The sequence below is a fragment of the Lissotriton vulgaris genome, chromosome 1_1 (genome assembly GCF_964263255.1).
Source record: "Lissotriton vulgaris chromosome 1_1, aLisVul1.2, whole genome shotgun sequence".
NCBI lineage: Eukaryota > Metazoa > Chordata > Amphibia > Caudata > Salamandridae > Lissotriton > Lissotriton vulgaris.
In genome coordinates this window covers 720917891-720934359 of record NC_141685.1, presented here as the reverse complement: position 1 = coordinate 720934359, position 16469 = coordinate 720917891, and the positions used below count along the sequence as shown (strand labels likewise).

The 16469-nt window shown below is 40.7% G+C and overlaps 1 protein-coding gene across 5 annotated transcripts in view; it reads right to left on the bottom strand.

The window, feature by feature from the left end:
• The window catches only part of LOC147747710 (coagulation factor XIII B chain-like), a 706417-nt gene that overhangs the window by 228054 nt on the left and 461894 nt on the right, over positions 1-16469 (bottom strand). For 4 of the 5 annotated variants that reach the window (XM_086954968.1, XM_086954960.1, XM_086954975.1 and 1 more), the window contains 2 exons: positions 4470-4652; positions 62-265 (listed from right to left, as the gene is read on the bottom strand). In XM_086954968.1, coding sequence (XP_086811094.1) covers positions 62-265; positions 4470-4652 — 387 coding nt within the window. The remainder of the gene's footprint in view (positions 1-61; positions 266-4469; positions 4653-16469) is intronic. The other variant, XM_086954985.1, reaches the window with a different exon arrangement.

Sequence of the window (16469 nt, the reverse complement as noted above, 5' to 3'; positions counted from 1 at the left end):
CTATTGGTAACGTAGGATGCTTATAAAAATTGTGATTTTAATTGTTGCAGACTATACTCACCTTGCTTGATACATTTGGGATACAGCAGTATTCCTCGGTTGCATTTTGTCCTGAATGGTGGGGATTCTTGATGTTGAATGTAGTCCCTTGATAGGCAAATAAATTCAATGTATTGATCGTGCTCAGTGTAAATTTTTTCATTGTCCGTCCATTTAAATCTTAGGTTATTTTCGGTCATTTCCTCAGGCCTTGCCGTGCATGGTTCTGTCAAGCCAATGACAAACAATGTACATTGTTATTCATCTGTCTAATTGGATGTATATATTCACCTGTTTCCTGGGACAGTGACAATATGAATTAAATCGGAGCTTATAAGGCATTTCCTTTGGATCCATATGGCATGGACATCATTAGCTCTTGTCAGAGATAGCAGTTGCTCTTCTTAGCTTGCTCTTTGTTAATCCTGATAGGTCCCCTGCTACTCCTGGTCTCAGGGTTAAAACATTGTCATGTACAGACAGTAAAACAGGGCTCCACCAGCTCATTTACCATTTATAATTTTCATACTCAGTCTTTCCATTGGCATCACATGTCAGATTTTGCGGGGGCTAATGGCAGGGAAGGAATTCAAATTTGGTATGTAATGGGGAATCAAAGGGTTGTGTAATGTAATTTCGATTATGGCTGGCATTTTAGTGAATAGATGCCCATGGCATTTGGCAGAAGACTCCTTTTATTCTTCATGGTGTTCTTCCTCACTGACCTCCACCTTGTTAAGATGCTCTTTCCTAGGTCTTCTAGTGTGCCTTTTTTTCAGAGCTTTTCAGCACTGAAGTTATAGTCAACCACTCATCACGTATACTCATTTTATTCACCTCAAATGTTATGTCTATTTACTCACTAAGGGGTATATTTATGAACTTGTCACGTAGTGCAGTGCAGTAAGTCACCTTGCTGTGTTGCTCTGCGTGACAGGGAAAGGGCAGGAATGTGCTATATTTAAATCAATACGGCGCAGCCTATTCCCCTCGCCGGTACCATGTTGGAAGCCTAGAACCAATGCACGGCACTCTTACACCATCGTGCAAGAGTGCCTCCGCTGCATACAAGATTTGTGCCACTCCTGCGCAAAAACAATCCTGAGAGGCATAATCCTCTTTCTATGTGTGCTGCAGATAACAGCATACACAGAAAGAGATAGTAACGAGCAGCAATAAAGATATATGCTCCTCTTTATGTCTAATCTGGTTAGACTTATCTTTTTGGCACATTCCCAGGTCTCCCACTTCTGGTAAATCTGAAAATGTCTCAAAACCCATGGGAGATGCGTGAGAACACAAACATAAAACTCGTTGAATGCCTTTTCAGGGCAGAGCAAGGCAATGCAGTGATTTGCACTGTGTTGCTTTACTCCAGATTAATGGAGCTGCTCAGGACCACGCAAAGTGGACTTGTGTGGCTTCATAAATCTCACTTAAGGTTTGCGTGGCGCATGTACAACAATGCAAACTGGGTCATAAATAGGCCTCTAGGTATTTAGGTATGTGGATTGAAACTCCACTTGTGGAACCACCTTTTAAATGTAACAAGGACTCACAGGTCGCTAGTGATAAAACCTTTAGGTTCCATGAATCTGCCAGTAAATGTTCACACATCTAGACACGCTCTTTTCAATGCTTCTCTTGCCTACACTACTCCTTTTTTCCATCCATTCCTCTCTGGCCTCTTCTCATCGTTCCCCCTGTTCTTGAATGCTTCCTCCTAACTCTTTCTTCTCCTCTGCCTTAAACGCCCCTGATGCCCTTCCTCCGCCTTTTCCTCAAACACTTGTTCTCAGTTGTACTATGCTATTGAGGCTTATACTATTTATCTCTTTTAATGTCTTATACTCCCTGTACTAACCATACTCCAATTTTTACCTCAATTCCTTCTGGGCCGACTTTTTGAACGGATTACTCTCATGAAACTGGGCTAGATTGGCCATAAAGTCACTGTGAGTCTGAAACGTTCTACCCGACCTCTGCATTCGCCCTTCCTAATACATCAGAATTAAACCCAATCTTCTCTTCATCTTCATTTTAGGGATGGCAGTCTCCCGTAAGATAATGACTTAATGTCATAACAGACTTCTGTTCCTTATTTATCCTCTAAGACAATTAATTTATCTCTACTTGGATAACCTCTACTTAGATTTGATCATATATTTATCATGATGTAGCAAGTTTCTTACTCTCTGACTATGACACCATTATTGATTGTAATGGCCTCTGGCATACTCTCCCTGAAACCAACCTCAATTATATACAAGTTGTGCTGAAAAGAAATATCGACCCTTATCCCAAAGGAGCATGCTTTTTCTACTCCATAGTGGAAATAGTGGACCTCCTTGAAGGCCTTGACTCCCAAAACCTCTTTTCTAGCTCTGATATCCTTCTGATCTCTCTCCTCAATATCCCTCTCCTCTGAAGACATGAATAAGTTCATAGCTTCGTTAGTGCATTGGGTCAAAAAGAATACATGAGATGATGTCACTTATGCTAATGTACTGATGGCTCTCAGGGCCCTTTGGGTTAACAACAGCAGGACATGTCTAGCAGGCAATTGCATTGTCATAATGCTTAAGATCTGTTTGATGCGGAGCTGCATTCACAGGGAACTTATCCTCTACATTTGTCAAATAGCATGGTTATCTAACACTATCATTTTGCTTTTCACAGGACAGTGCTGCATGTGGTTTGCCAGACGGTGTTCAGGGGGGAATAGAAATTATCTCCACCTGTGAAGTGGTGTTTGGGTCAGAGTGAGCTCTTAATGAGCAAGTTAATTACGGTTTCAGGATTCAGGGTGGGACAATTTTTATAGACTTTTTTCACATTATAGTACCTCAAAGAATCCATGACGTATGTACTACCAAAGCTACATGGGTTCCAATTGTATGTCATATGGTGGTTTGGTATATGCATTTCTGTAGATTTCTCTTTGATAACATGCCTTTCTAAAGATTCCTTAATTGTTTTGGCTCTGCTGTTGTTGTTTTTTTTAAATTTTGAATGGATCTCAGATTCTTTTAATTAAATAGTATAGTCAACGTTACAGTATGTTCTCTTCTTTGTATTGGAAAGCATTATCTGACAAATTAGCCCAGCAAGAACATAATCATTTTCTCTAGTCAGTATGGGTGACATCAATGAGAAGACTGGAAATGGATAGGATCCATTATTGGACATCTGTTGACCAGGGATTTACAACAGTGTTGTTTGATGTGAAGGAGGACGAGGGCAGAATTGACAGTCAAGGGAGTCTTTGACAGGTTTTGAATGATCACATATTTGGAATGTTTCTATGGGATCTCTACCACTAGCGTCTTAAGTATTTCTACAGTTTCCCGTAACGTTTAAATTCATGCTGGTGGGTTGTGGCTTCTTAAAACATGTGATCAAATAGCATAAACTATTCATACAGCTGTAATTCTCCACCCTGATTGAGTTCACATTATTTACCAACATGCACTATACAACGTTTGAGACTTACCATCACACAAAAATATTCATGAAAAACAAGCTTTGCTCGTTTGAAAAATATCCGTCCAACCATACAAAAGCTGAATGTACGATCACTTACTTTCTGCAAGATACATTTTATGAGACTAGAATTTTGGGGATGTGGGCATAAAATAGGCAAAAGCCCTTAGGGCCTCATTTACAAATCCCCTGCAGCATCAGAACACCACTTTTAATGATGCTCCGAGGCACACATTGCAGTGTCATATCTACAAGGCCATGAAAAGCCACCCTGCGTGCCTATTCATGGCCTTGTAGATATGGTGTGAGGCAACGCAGTGCAAGTCACTGCGTTGCCTAACTCTGCGATGTGGAGGCATGCCGTGAGAATTACAGTGGGTGCTCCCACATATCACCCATGGCATTTGACACATTCCCAGAGTTACAACGTTCTGTAAACCTGGCAATGTATCAAAAGCCTACACCTTCCCAGGGGAGGCACAGAGGAGGATACACAATGAGGTGAAATAAGTATATTTCTCCTTGTGTTGTCGTCTTTCTATTTGTGCTGTATTCAGCAGCACACATAGAAGGCGAACCAACTCTATTGGTTGTTTTTGTGACGGAAGGTTTCCTTTCCTGCACAAAAACAATCATTACCACAATGCAGACACCCTTGCACCATCTTCTGTTAGCACATGGCAGCCAATGGAGCACCGAAAGAGGACAGGAATGCGCTGTATCTGATAGATAAGATGCATTCCTTCCCATTTATTTTGCTGTAGGGCAGCATTGCAGGAAAGCTTGTGGTGCTGTCCTACGGCAAAATATTGTAAATGAGGCCCAGAAGTTCAAGCACTCCACTCATTGTTGCATTTACTGAAATCACGGCTTCAACATGGATGTGACCCAAATTATTAATGAGTAGTTTCACATAATTGTGTGTATAAAATAATTCTTTTAAATACCTAAACATTCTGGTAGCACAGACCAAGCTCCATTCATGCAGGTGACTTTGTTGTTTCCCAGTATCTTATGGTAACTTTGACATTTATATTCCACTGTAGTTCCTGAAGGATAGGAGGGCTGAGGGATGCCCACTATATCTCCATTGAGGAGAAGTGGTAAAGGACCACACTTGCTGCCTTTTTCTGAAATGAGACAAATAAATTACATATCATAAAAATGTTCCGCAAAATATGAAATGAGCATTGAAAGTGGAAATTAGAAAACGTTTGTATTTGTGGTCATCTAATAGCTCCTTGACTTTAGCGATGTTTGAACACGTTAAAGCTTTGCTTGGCTGCAGTGTAGACCGTCTCTCTACAAGGCTGGTTTATTGAAAACAATGCACTTAAACAGAAATTGAACAATCAAAGAGCAAACACACATGTAAGGGCATATTTAGGAGACGCTTACATCGCTGTTGCGTCATTTTTAGTGGTGCAAACCCCTCAACCAAATCTATGAAGCCACGTAAAGCCACTTTACGTGGCTATAAATTCCCTCATAGATATGGAGAAGGCAAGGCAGCCTTACTCTGCATTAGGGAGGCATTCTAAGGGCTTTGTGTGGGTGTTTCCATGCAACACCCATGGATTTTGATGCATCCCCAGATCAACAAGAGCCTGTACAACTGGGGGTGCGCCAAAACCTTACCCCTCCCCAGGGAAGGCACAATGAGGAGAGATATCTTAGTTTCTCCTTGCTTTTTCCTCTTTCTATGTGTGCAGCATTCTTCAGACCCCCTTGCACCATGCATTGGTGCTAGGCCACCATAACAGCACATGTGCAGTGGAAAAGGACAAGAATGCACTGCATTGCATAGATACAGTGCATTCCTGTCCTTTCCTTTTGACGCAGGGCTGCGCAATAAGGTGACTTGGTGCGTTGCCCTGCACTAAAAGCCCATAAATGAGGGCCATAGCACCTCAAATGCTGCATTATGATGCCGTTTTTTATACTGCACTACTGCAACAGGGGACACGTGCTTCTTTTTGGTGTCTTCAGTGCATACATTAAGTCAAAAAATCTCAGAAGTAGTGTATGTTTTGCTGACAACTAAGCTCGAAAACTTAGAACATGAATTGCTTCTTTGTGTTTCCAAGCTGTTCGCTCAAAAATGTTTCTGCATGTGCTCAAGATTTCAAAAAATGAAGAAAAAACTTGGGTCAGAGCAGAAAATGGTATGATATAGCCCTAGGTGTTTCTTGCATTCTCAGATCAGGATGTAGTTCTGCTAAATGTTGAGAAAAGAAGGGGCTTAAATACAATTGCTAATCCTAATATTTGAAGCTAAATATTGAGAAACCCAATGACTTACATTTAATTGCTAATCCCAATCTTCGAAGGGGCCAGAAGACTATGTGATGAAGGTGTGCTTCATGCCCAAATATGCACCAGATTTTAAGCAACTGCAGTTTCTAAAACACATGCATTTAAGTCTTGAATTTTACAGAGTTAGTACGTGTGTTACAAACAACATAGCTCAGAAAAAAAGCACAGGTCACAAACAGAGATACAATCACTGGTCACTGTTTCAAATCTGTCCTGTGTTCAGCATATGCACTAACACAGAGAAGTGCTAAGTTAAATGTGTGTGCTTCAGAAATTGCAATTATATGACAACAGGTGCACAGCTGAGCCTGAGCAAATAAACACATTCATGATACAGCCACAGGAACTGTGCATGATACCATCCAGACAAGTCCAGATCCTGCCTCTGCAGTAGATGTCTACACCTGTTGATGCTCTGTCAGGACGAAGGACTGCTGTGCTGCTGAAGGACTGCCCCTTTGCTGGACTGCTGCTCTGGAAGTACTGAGTACTGCTTTCTTGTTGTGCTTACCTGCAGGCCTCTGGGTCTGGGTAAGAAGGCCTGGACCAGCATCCCTTGGCCCTCAGAACCCAGAGTGACTACAAGGGTTAGTTGGCTGGCCTCCTGATCTGACGTCTCAAGGACATAAGAGACTTCCAACTATACTGTTTCAGCACCTGGATACTACCATCTGTGAGTCTGCGTTGCGGGGCCACCCCAGTCCTGGACCCTTGGAAGTGGGTCTAAGGTGCTTGCTGCAGTAAAAACCACGCATCCTCTTTCAAACCGGTGTATCAGCGCCACTGCGTGGATCTGAAGCGGTGCATCGGCTCTGTTGAGTGATCAGAACCGGCGCATTGGGGGGGCGTGGCTTGAGCGCCGCACAAGATGGCGGCTTGATTCCGGAGCTCCGCTGATCGAGCACCGGCGCCAGCAAATTTCGCCGCATTTTCCGGACTTTTGCAGACACCACCAGCATATTTCAATATCGGAGCATGAGGTGAGCAGGAAGATATAAGCTGCTTCCCTCTACTCCAGCGTAATGCGCTCATTCTTTTAGTGACGTGGTTCGCTATTTCGGCGGCCACCATTTTCTCACTTTCTGCCGCGATTTTCCCTCAGTCGGCAAATGCCGCTTTTATGCCACAGTGTTTCCTCTGCAAACCTCGAAATTGTCAGCCTCTTGCCTCAATAGTCTACGCACTTACATGATGCCTCTCCAGCAGAAACTTTTATTTTTCATTTTTTGACGCACACGCGCCATTTTCCTTCACGCTGCATAAGCGCTTCACGCTGCATCTTCCTCAATGGCGCCTCTTCTCACCGCAATTTAATTCACAAGCAACTTGCATGTCTGCCACAATGTTCCTCACTACGCATTGTTATTGCAGTTCTCTTCCTCATGACCACTGACTCTTGTGTCCAACTCATCTTCTGAATTCATTGTACATTCTCTTCACTGCTGACCTGGTCCTTGTGCTTGGATTTTCTGTTCCTTACCATGCGGTGATATTCTTGTGGCGCATTCTATATTTTTATATTTGTGGAGGTTTTTCTACAAAGAGGCAGTATGTGATACAACTAACATTCTGCACATTGAATTACGCATTACTTGTTCGTATTCTATAATATCACATCAAAGAGTGCCTTCCTCACACTTTCTTCATAAAACCTCTTTTCCTGGAATCTGTGGTAGCACTGCTATTTTTCTCCCTTGCCTTATATGGGGTAGCTGCGTAACCTCAAGCTTACTGCTTCTAAGACCAAACCGCGTCAATCCTCAGATTCTGATTCCACGATGCAGACCATGGATGATCCTGTTTCCCTTAAGCCGGATGTTACCCATGGGGCAATTCCTAAAGCTACTACCTCCAGTAAGCTTTTGCAACCTGGTTCAACGAAACGTCTGAAAAAGGATCCTCCCTCTCCAGGTTCCTCGTCGCACTCAGCATCCATGGATCTTATCCTTGAGGAAATTCGTGCGCTTAAACCCTTCATGGCTGAAACTACTAAAACTCTGCAATTTCTTCACGACAAATGGTCTACTCTTGAATCGCGGGTTCTTTTGGCGGAGCAATCTAAGGAGTCTCTTCAAACTTTCTGTGCTAAAATCTCGTTGCTAGAGAAGGATGTCTCTCTCTTAAGACGGCAGACAGAGGAGTTGGAAAATAGAAATCGTAGAAATAACCTACGCCTTTATAATCTTCCTGAACTTACAGAAGGGTCCAATCCAACTGCTTTCTTCCAAACCTTCTTACCGAAAATGTTGGATCTTCCTCCTTCTTCTTCACTTAACATTCAACGTGCACACAGACTTGGTCCAAAAGTTTCCACCAAACCCCGCGGAGTCATCATGCTGTTCTTACAATATACTGACCTCCTTCAAGTACTTTCAGCAGCAAAAGCTAAAAAACAAGTTATGTGGGAGGGTCACCGTTTATTTCTTTCTCAAGATGTAGCTAAAGTAACAGCTGATCGTCGGAAACAGTTCCTTGATTTGCGACCACGGCTGCGAGCTCTCGGTGCCAGGTTTGGTCTGCTTCACCCTTGCCTCTTCAAGGTGACCTACAAAGACAAGACAACAACTTTCAAAGAACCACAAGTCCTTGAAGAATTTCTTCGTCATCATGAAACCGACAGCATGGACACTGCAAGAGCTGTTTAACTATCCATGTTTTATCTTGTTTGACTAAAATGTTTGCCTTTCTGTTATCCTACTGTATCTAGTTTTTGTTTCCTCCATCCTACTGAGTACACCTAGCCCTAGTATATCTTGCCCTAGTATTGTGCAGTTTATATATTTTGTTTTTCTTATGTCTCTTTAGCATCCCCTTTTCAATTTTTGTCTTCTTACAGATCCTCTCCCCATGTTCTTCACCCCGGTGTATTTTTGCTCCCCTTCAATTCGGTCCTATGCTGGTTCCTCAGGTGTTCGGTGGCGTGAGTTTCCGTTGTCGATGTCGTCCTCTTCTGGCGTCGTCACCCCTCATTCTTCTTCTGTATTTGTTGGTATGTTTCTACATTCTTCTCACTCCTTTATATTTTTGCTACTGTTCTCTTTTACTATCTTCTTTCTTTACTCTTTTCTCCACCTTTCACTTACTATATTCTCAATTTTTTCTCCTGATTTATTTCTCTTACAGACTCTATTTTTGTATTCTGATTACTTCTCTCCTTTCTTCTCGACTCACTTTTTACTTCATCTTTTCTTTTATATCATTCTATTGATGATTTATATTCCGAGTAGTTACCTGGAATGTTAAGGGGTTAAATAACCCCATTAAACGTCAAAGAGTTTTAACGCATTTGACAAGGCTTAAAGCTGATGTAGCCCTCCTCCAAGAATCCCACCTTACAGAAAAGGAGGCTACCAAACTTAAGCGTTGCTGGGTGGGACATGTTTTTCACTCTCCTGCTTTAGGTAAGAAAAATGGTACCGTTATATTGTGTCATAAAAAGTTAACAGTTTCAGTTATATCTCAAGAATGCGATGTTAATGGTCGTTGTGTTCTCATTAATCTTCTTATTGATAAAATACCTATAGTTATTTTCAATGTTTATGCTCCTACAGGTGTTGATAAATTGTTTTGGCCTGCTATTTCTGACAAACTTGTTACCCTCAATGAACAATATGTTATTTTCGGTGGTGATTGCAATCAAGTCCTAGATCCCTTTATAGACAGGAATTCAAAAGTTAAGTTTGTTCCCTCCAAAATGCATTCCCAATTTATCACATCTATACGAAATAATGCTTTAGTTGACATTTGGAGGCTATGTAATCCTGACCTTAGAGACCTTAGAGAGTACACATTTTATTCCCCCACTCATCACTCCCAATCCCGTATTGATTACCTCTTCCTCAGCAAACCCCTAGCACAACTTGCCATTCACTCAGACATCGGTTCCATTTTAATTTCAGACCACGCTCCCGTCTTTGTTGATATTGACCTTATTCCCTTCTCTCCTCACTCAGGGCGTTGGAGATTTAATAACTCTTTACTCCTTGATTCCAACTTTTGCACTCAATTTAAAACCTTTATCATTGAATTTTTTACACTCAATCATCTCCCTGAATCTTCCTTTGTCATGGTGTGGGATTCATTTAAAGCGGCTGCTAGGGGCTTTATCATTAATTTCGTTTCTCAAAAGAAAAAGCAATAAATCTCTAAATCAACTCAACTTTTGGATACAATTAAGAAGTTAGAATATGCCTATTATAATTCTAATTCTGAATCTTCTCTTCGTGAACTTATATCTGCCAAATTTGATTTTAATAAATATACCACCAATGCAGCTTCAAACTCTCTTCTTAAATGCAACTCCCGCTATTACGGTGGTCAAAACAAGATGGGCAAACTTCTAGCCAATTACCTCAAGATACGAAAAGAAAGAACAAAAATTGAATCCTTACAAGGCCCGGCTGGTGTTTCTCTATTTAAAGACAAGGACATATTAGCTCAATTTGTCTCCTTCTACCAAACTTTATATACTCCTGAATCTAATCCTGACCCTATTGATCTTCTTACATATTTTCAAGATATCCCCTCCCCTAACTCCTCTCATGTTGATTTTCAATCACTAGATTTGGATATTTCCCTTTCTGAAATCTCACATGCAGTCTCAATCCTTCGTCGCGGTAAAGCGCCTGGGCCTGACGGTTTCACCATTGAGTTCTACAATCACTTTTCCTCCCTTCTTCTCCCTAGACTACTTCTGTTATTTCAATCCTTTGCGACTTCCGGATCTTCTCAGGTAACTTTCCAAGAAGCATTAATATGTTTAATACCCAAACCAGATAAAGATCATACCCTATGTAAAAATTATCGCCCTATCTCCATAGTAAACACAGATTATAAAATTTTCGCCAAAATTGTAGCCCTTAGATTAGATCCTCTATTACCGGAACTTATCGGCCCTGAGCAATCCCGGTTCGTTAAAGGCCGTTTATCGTCAGATAACTCTCGTGTTTTCTTTAACATTTTGAGTAAGGCCGCCTCCCTTTCTACTCCCCTAGCTGCCATCTCTCTTGACGCCGAGAAGGCTTTTGATAGAATAGGATGGGACTTTATGTTTCAGGCACTTCGTTGGTTTGGTTTTTGCAAATGGTATGACTTCCGAATATTTTCCCCTTCAAAGAGGGGTACGTCAAGGATGCCCTCTATCTCCTCTTTTGTTTATTTTAGCTTTAGAACCCTTTTTAACTAAGATTAGACTCGATGATAATATTTCTGGTTTTCACTATGGTTCTCAAAAACAAGCTAAATTATCGGTATATGCAGATGATATTTTATTTTATTGTTCAGACCCCCAAACAACTCTACCTTCCTTTATTAATCAAGTTTCCTCTTTCTCTAATGTTTCAGGTTATCGTCTCAATACTGATAAATGCGAAATTTTGCCCTTAAATCCTCTATGTCAAAAACATCTCTTTGATGCCTCTGGCTTTTCCTGGCAGCCCTCTAAGATTAAGTATCTAGGTGTTTGGTTCGCACCTCGTCTTTCCGACACACTTAAATTCAATTTCGAATCTCTTTCCACTAAATTTACTGCATCTATCAATCGTTGGAATCCTCTCTTCCTTTCCTTTCCTGGTGGGGCCGTTTAGACTCCATCAAAATGATGCTAGCACCTTTAGTTCTCTACTCTATCTCCATGATTCCCATTCGTATCCCGGACCACTATTTCAAGTTGATAGACTCTATTCTATTAAAATTTCTGTGGAAGGGTAAAAAATCTCGAATAGCACTCTCTTCTCTGAAAAAGGATAAATCCCTGGGTGGAGTCAAATTTCCTAACTTTAAATCATATCATAATGCTTTTTCCTTAAAGCAAGCCTTGCGTTGGCTCTCTTCTGATCTTCCTCATATTCCTCCTCTATGGCTAACGTTAGAATCTTCTTTTCTTCATCCTTATGAATTTAGAGAGGTTCTTTCCTTTTCCTCTAATGTAACATCTCTTCGTTCCCCCATTATTTCTCATTCCCGCTCTCTTCTTCGACCTTATTTATTATCCTCATACCCTTCTGTTTCCTCTACTCACACCCAACCTATCTGGCATAATAAACTCCTTAAAATTCGTAATCGCTCATTATATTGGAAAACCTGGCATTCTCTTGGTTTAAAATGGATCTCTCAACTTCTTTCCGGTACTCAACCTCTTCCTTTTCAAAACCTTCAAACTCAATTTTCGTTGCCTTCCTCTTCTCGTAAACAATATTTATCACTGATTCCCTCCCTTACCCAATACCTTTCTTCTCTCCCGATCATCAACTCTATCCCTGTCACACATCTTCCTGTTTCTAATGCCCTCGACCAATCCCCTTCTGCCTCTTTTCTCTATAAATCTATGCAGTCTTCTACTGACCGTACTAAATCTAAAGTTGAGTTGGCTTGGGAAAAAGATTTGTCTCAAATTTGGTCCTTCACTTTATGGGATAAAATTTGGTCTAAGATTCACAGTACATCCAGAGCTGCTAACACTACACAAACTTTATTCTTTGTTTGTAACCGTACACTATTTACTCCATTAACTCTGACATCATTCTCCCCAGACACTCCCTCCACTTGTTGGTCCCGTCCCTGCCCTTTGGCTGATTTGAAACATATGTTATTCGATTGTCCTCCCATTTTGTGTTTCTGGCAATTAGTTTGGTCCCAATTTCAAAAGATTTTCAATTTTACTTTCTCTTTTTCCATTGTTCATATTTTCCTAGGTTCTCTTTCTCCTGCTTTTACCGGGTCACACCACAAACATAAATTAATTGACCTCTTAATAGCCATTGCTTTTCACCATATTACATCGCATTGGAAACAGGCAAAAGATGTTTCCTTTACTGCTTGGTGGAACGCAGTTTGTTTTAATCATCGTCTAGACACTAATTTTGTTTCCCCCATTTCTTTAGCAATCAAACGTGATCTTTTATGGCTCCCCCTTACCGAGTATTTATCTAGGATTGCCACACTCCCTCCCACCTCTCCAATACGTAATGTTGAAGTTCGCAAACCACCGTGATTGCATTTTTCTTAATTGCATGTACTGTTTTTTCATTGCATCTACTGTTTTATCATATCATTTATACGTTTTTATTATTCAGGCTGTTCCTTCATTCCCCTATGTTCCTGACATTTATTGCTTATCCTATTTTTATGTATAAGATATTTTTAATAAGTTCCACCATTTTGTAAGAGAGATTTCTTGTTTTCCATAACTTTTGACTGTTTCTTCATTTTCTGTCTTTGTCTCTTTTTACTTCAATAAACTTCAAACTTAAAAAAAAAAAAAAAAAAAAAAGAACCAGCGCATTGCCTCTGCTTCCATAATCGGCCCAAATCATTGTCTTCGAAACCACCACTGTGTGAAGCTCTTCCTGGCTGGAGGCCCTCACTTCTCTGTCGACTGCAGTATTGACGATAACGCTCAGTACTTCGAATTGCAGCTGCTGCGTTCTTCAGAGATGACGCTGCTGTGTGAATCAGGACAGCTCATCACTACCACTGTGATGATTGAAGGAAGTGGCCCGATTCTGGTCACCCGAGTCACTCACAACCAGCTCTCTGCCTTCTACGAAATGAAGAGTCGGTCAGACAGTAGAGAATAAAAAGTAATAACAGTTTATTCAAAGTCCACTCAGAGCAGAGCCCTGTTTGCCCAGTCTCCAGGAGTGCTGCAGAGAGAGTCTGACATCAGCAAGCATAACGATACAGTATGTACATTTCAACACCAATTAAAGCACGCCCTCCTTGGAATTTTCCAGAGAGACGCAGTTGGACAGTAAATTACAAAGGAGTAAGTTTCGGTTCTGAAGCCGGGCACACATTATCGACCAGTCAAGGTCACTCTGCCTGTGCCCGTCACTAGACATGTGGGAGAAGGCTTACATCTATAGGAAAGGCATGTGCTTATAGGAACAGTGCATTCATTAGTGTGGCAGAAATGAGCTCCGAAGAAACAACCTAAAGAAAGCCATTTCTCAGAAATGGCAAAGAATTAGTTTTGATCATGATGCAAAATGGCGCCTGGGCACAAAATGGCGCAGCGAAAGCTAACATACGTAAAACAATGCACAAGCATAATTTTTATTCCTACAGAATCAACACTGATGCATCGCTTCGAAATCAACTAATCACTTTTGCTACATCCCACATCCACTTTGTCGATTATGACCATCAACACAACCCACAGAAAGATACTTTTACTCAGGCGGCCAAACCCGGTCCCTGTAGCTGGCCTCTGCTCCATCGTGGTTGGCCAAAACTTTTGACTTTGTCTTGGTCCAAAATGACCAGATATCCCTTGTTAGGGCTTTGTGCTTTCTGTCCTATTTTCACTTAAGACTTTAAAAATCAATATCTCCAGTTTTACCAATTGCATGTTTATCATTTTAGTGTGAAATAATGTATTAAAATATAAGCTATTCTTCTTGGTTTGGGATTTCTCTTGTGTTGTGGTTTCACTTTATTACTGTTTGTGTACTCTATAAATACTTCACACATTGCCTCTATGTTAAGCCTGACTACTTGTGTGCCAAGCTAGCCAGGTTTAAAAACAGGTTAAATTAATGACTTTTTGTGGTTCACTCTGCAAGGGATTGTGGCTGCTGCTTGACCAGTGCTCATACCCCAGTCAACCAATACCCCAATTTCTCACATAGATCCCGGGAAGTGTGGACAATTATAATATGTGCCACAGTGACATTACCATAGGACTTTGCATTTCTTTAAGAAACTCGAATGTTACATTGAAATTTGAGGCTGTATTTACACATACAGTTATAATTCAGAAGCCTTATGATTTCTTCAATAAATGATAAATGGTCTTCAAATTCAGTACGCTTATCAGAATAGATGGACAGGCAAACTCAAAACAAAACAAATTGAGGCCCCAGTAGTGTTATGAACATTTGATAAAACAGTTCGGGGAATTGCTTATAGGGTTAAACATATCATTAAGTGGTAAATTTAAAAACAATCAATAGTGGATTTGCTTCCATTTTATCAATATCTTTATTAGGTTTAGACAATTTGAATCACATTTTAATAAGCAATTCTCTCTGTTATCACACTCTGGATGTTCCAAGTTCCTCAACGCAAACTTTACCGTCATTATTTGATTTAGTTTCTTGTGGAAACCTGGTTTACATGCAAATTCTGTCATGTTTCCATCTTTAATTTCTGTATTTTCATTCATAAGTATAATTCCTATTAAATGAAACTTACCTCAAGCCAGTGACACATTACAACTACCTGGGCCTATATCTAGACTCAAGATGAAGCTTCTGTCAACAAAAGCAATAAATTAAGTAAAAGGGGACTGCTTCAATTCATGCCTTCATCACACTGGCAAGGAGACTAAATGGCCATCATTCCAGCCTCTCTTAACTATAATCTCATCTAAACCCATGTCAACAATTACTTATGCAAGTGTCGTGATGAAAGGCCGGGACATGGAAATATTTGATAAGATTCAAATGAACACATTTAGGCGAGTATTCAATTTACCACAGAAATCCTCTCCCGCACAAATCCTCCTAGAATTTGGCCTCATTAAACAAGACCTATCCAAAAGAGCTGCAACAATAAAAAAAACAAGCAATGGCATAGCCAATAGGTCTCGCCTTTGGGACCTTATAAGTGTTTTGCCATGCAACAGTTGATGTTGTTATACCAAGGACATTGTGCTGCATAACTGAATACTTATAAGGTCCCAAAAGCTAGACCTATTGGCTATGCCAATGCTTGTTATGTTTTTCCTTCTTTGCTTCCCTTGGGCCCCCATGTTTGCTAGAGCAGCATTGTTGCAATTAACTGCTGTCTTCTCCAGCTTTGTGAACTGCTTGTTGTCTTCAGTCTCCATAGATGTTGGGTCAGGATCCAGGTCTCCTAAGCCATCCTTTACACAATACTGGTAAAGTTATAGATATTTGTTGATAATTACGCTTCGAACCTATATTCAGAGCAATAGTAATGTAATGTTTTTTAAGTTATACACAAGAGACCCTGAATGCTTGAGGTTACTCCAGTGAATGCTGACTTCCTGACCGAAGTAGCAAAGCTTGTATGTTTCTCTCTTCCAAGTTTGTCTCCCACTTATACTTGAGTGCTTGTTAAACCCTCGCAATCTCAGCTAGAGGTTCAGGGAAGGTGCAATGGACTCAACAGGTTCCGATACATAGCCCTGGAGCTTCTGACAACTAACCTGGTGACTGCTGAAATGAACTGAAGTTGCTGAGGCACATGCCGCCATCTCAGAGTGCTGCACTGCCACATTCAATCTTTAGACACCTATGCACCGTGTTCTGAAGTTTAATTCTAATTATTCGATTCTCAACATCTCCCATTTACTGAGTACGTTTACCATTCTCGTGCTATTGTAGACCTAACAATATATGACCCTCTCAAAAAAAATATCTAATTGGAATACTGCCCGCTGGCAACAATACGAGTTATAAGAACACAGTTTACCTCCGTGTTTAATATTTCAGACACTTTCACCAGAATATGAAGAGAGCCCGAAAATGAGAAAGGTAGCATTCACCAAAGTACTAATATTTCATGGAGCACATCATTCTAGCAGGTTCTCAGAGCAGAAACGATAGAGTTTTCGAAAACAGATAAAACAACTCGGAGAAAGTGGCAGGTGCTACAGAGAAAAG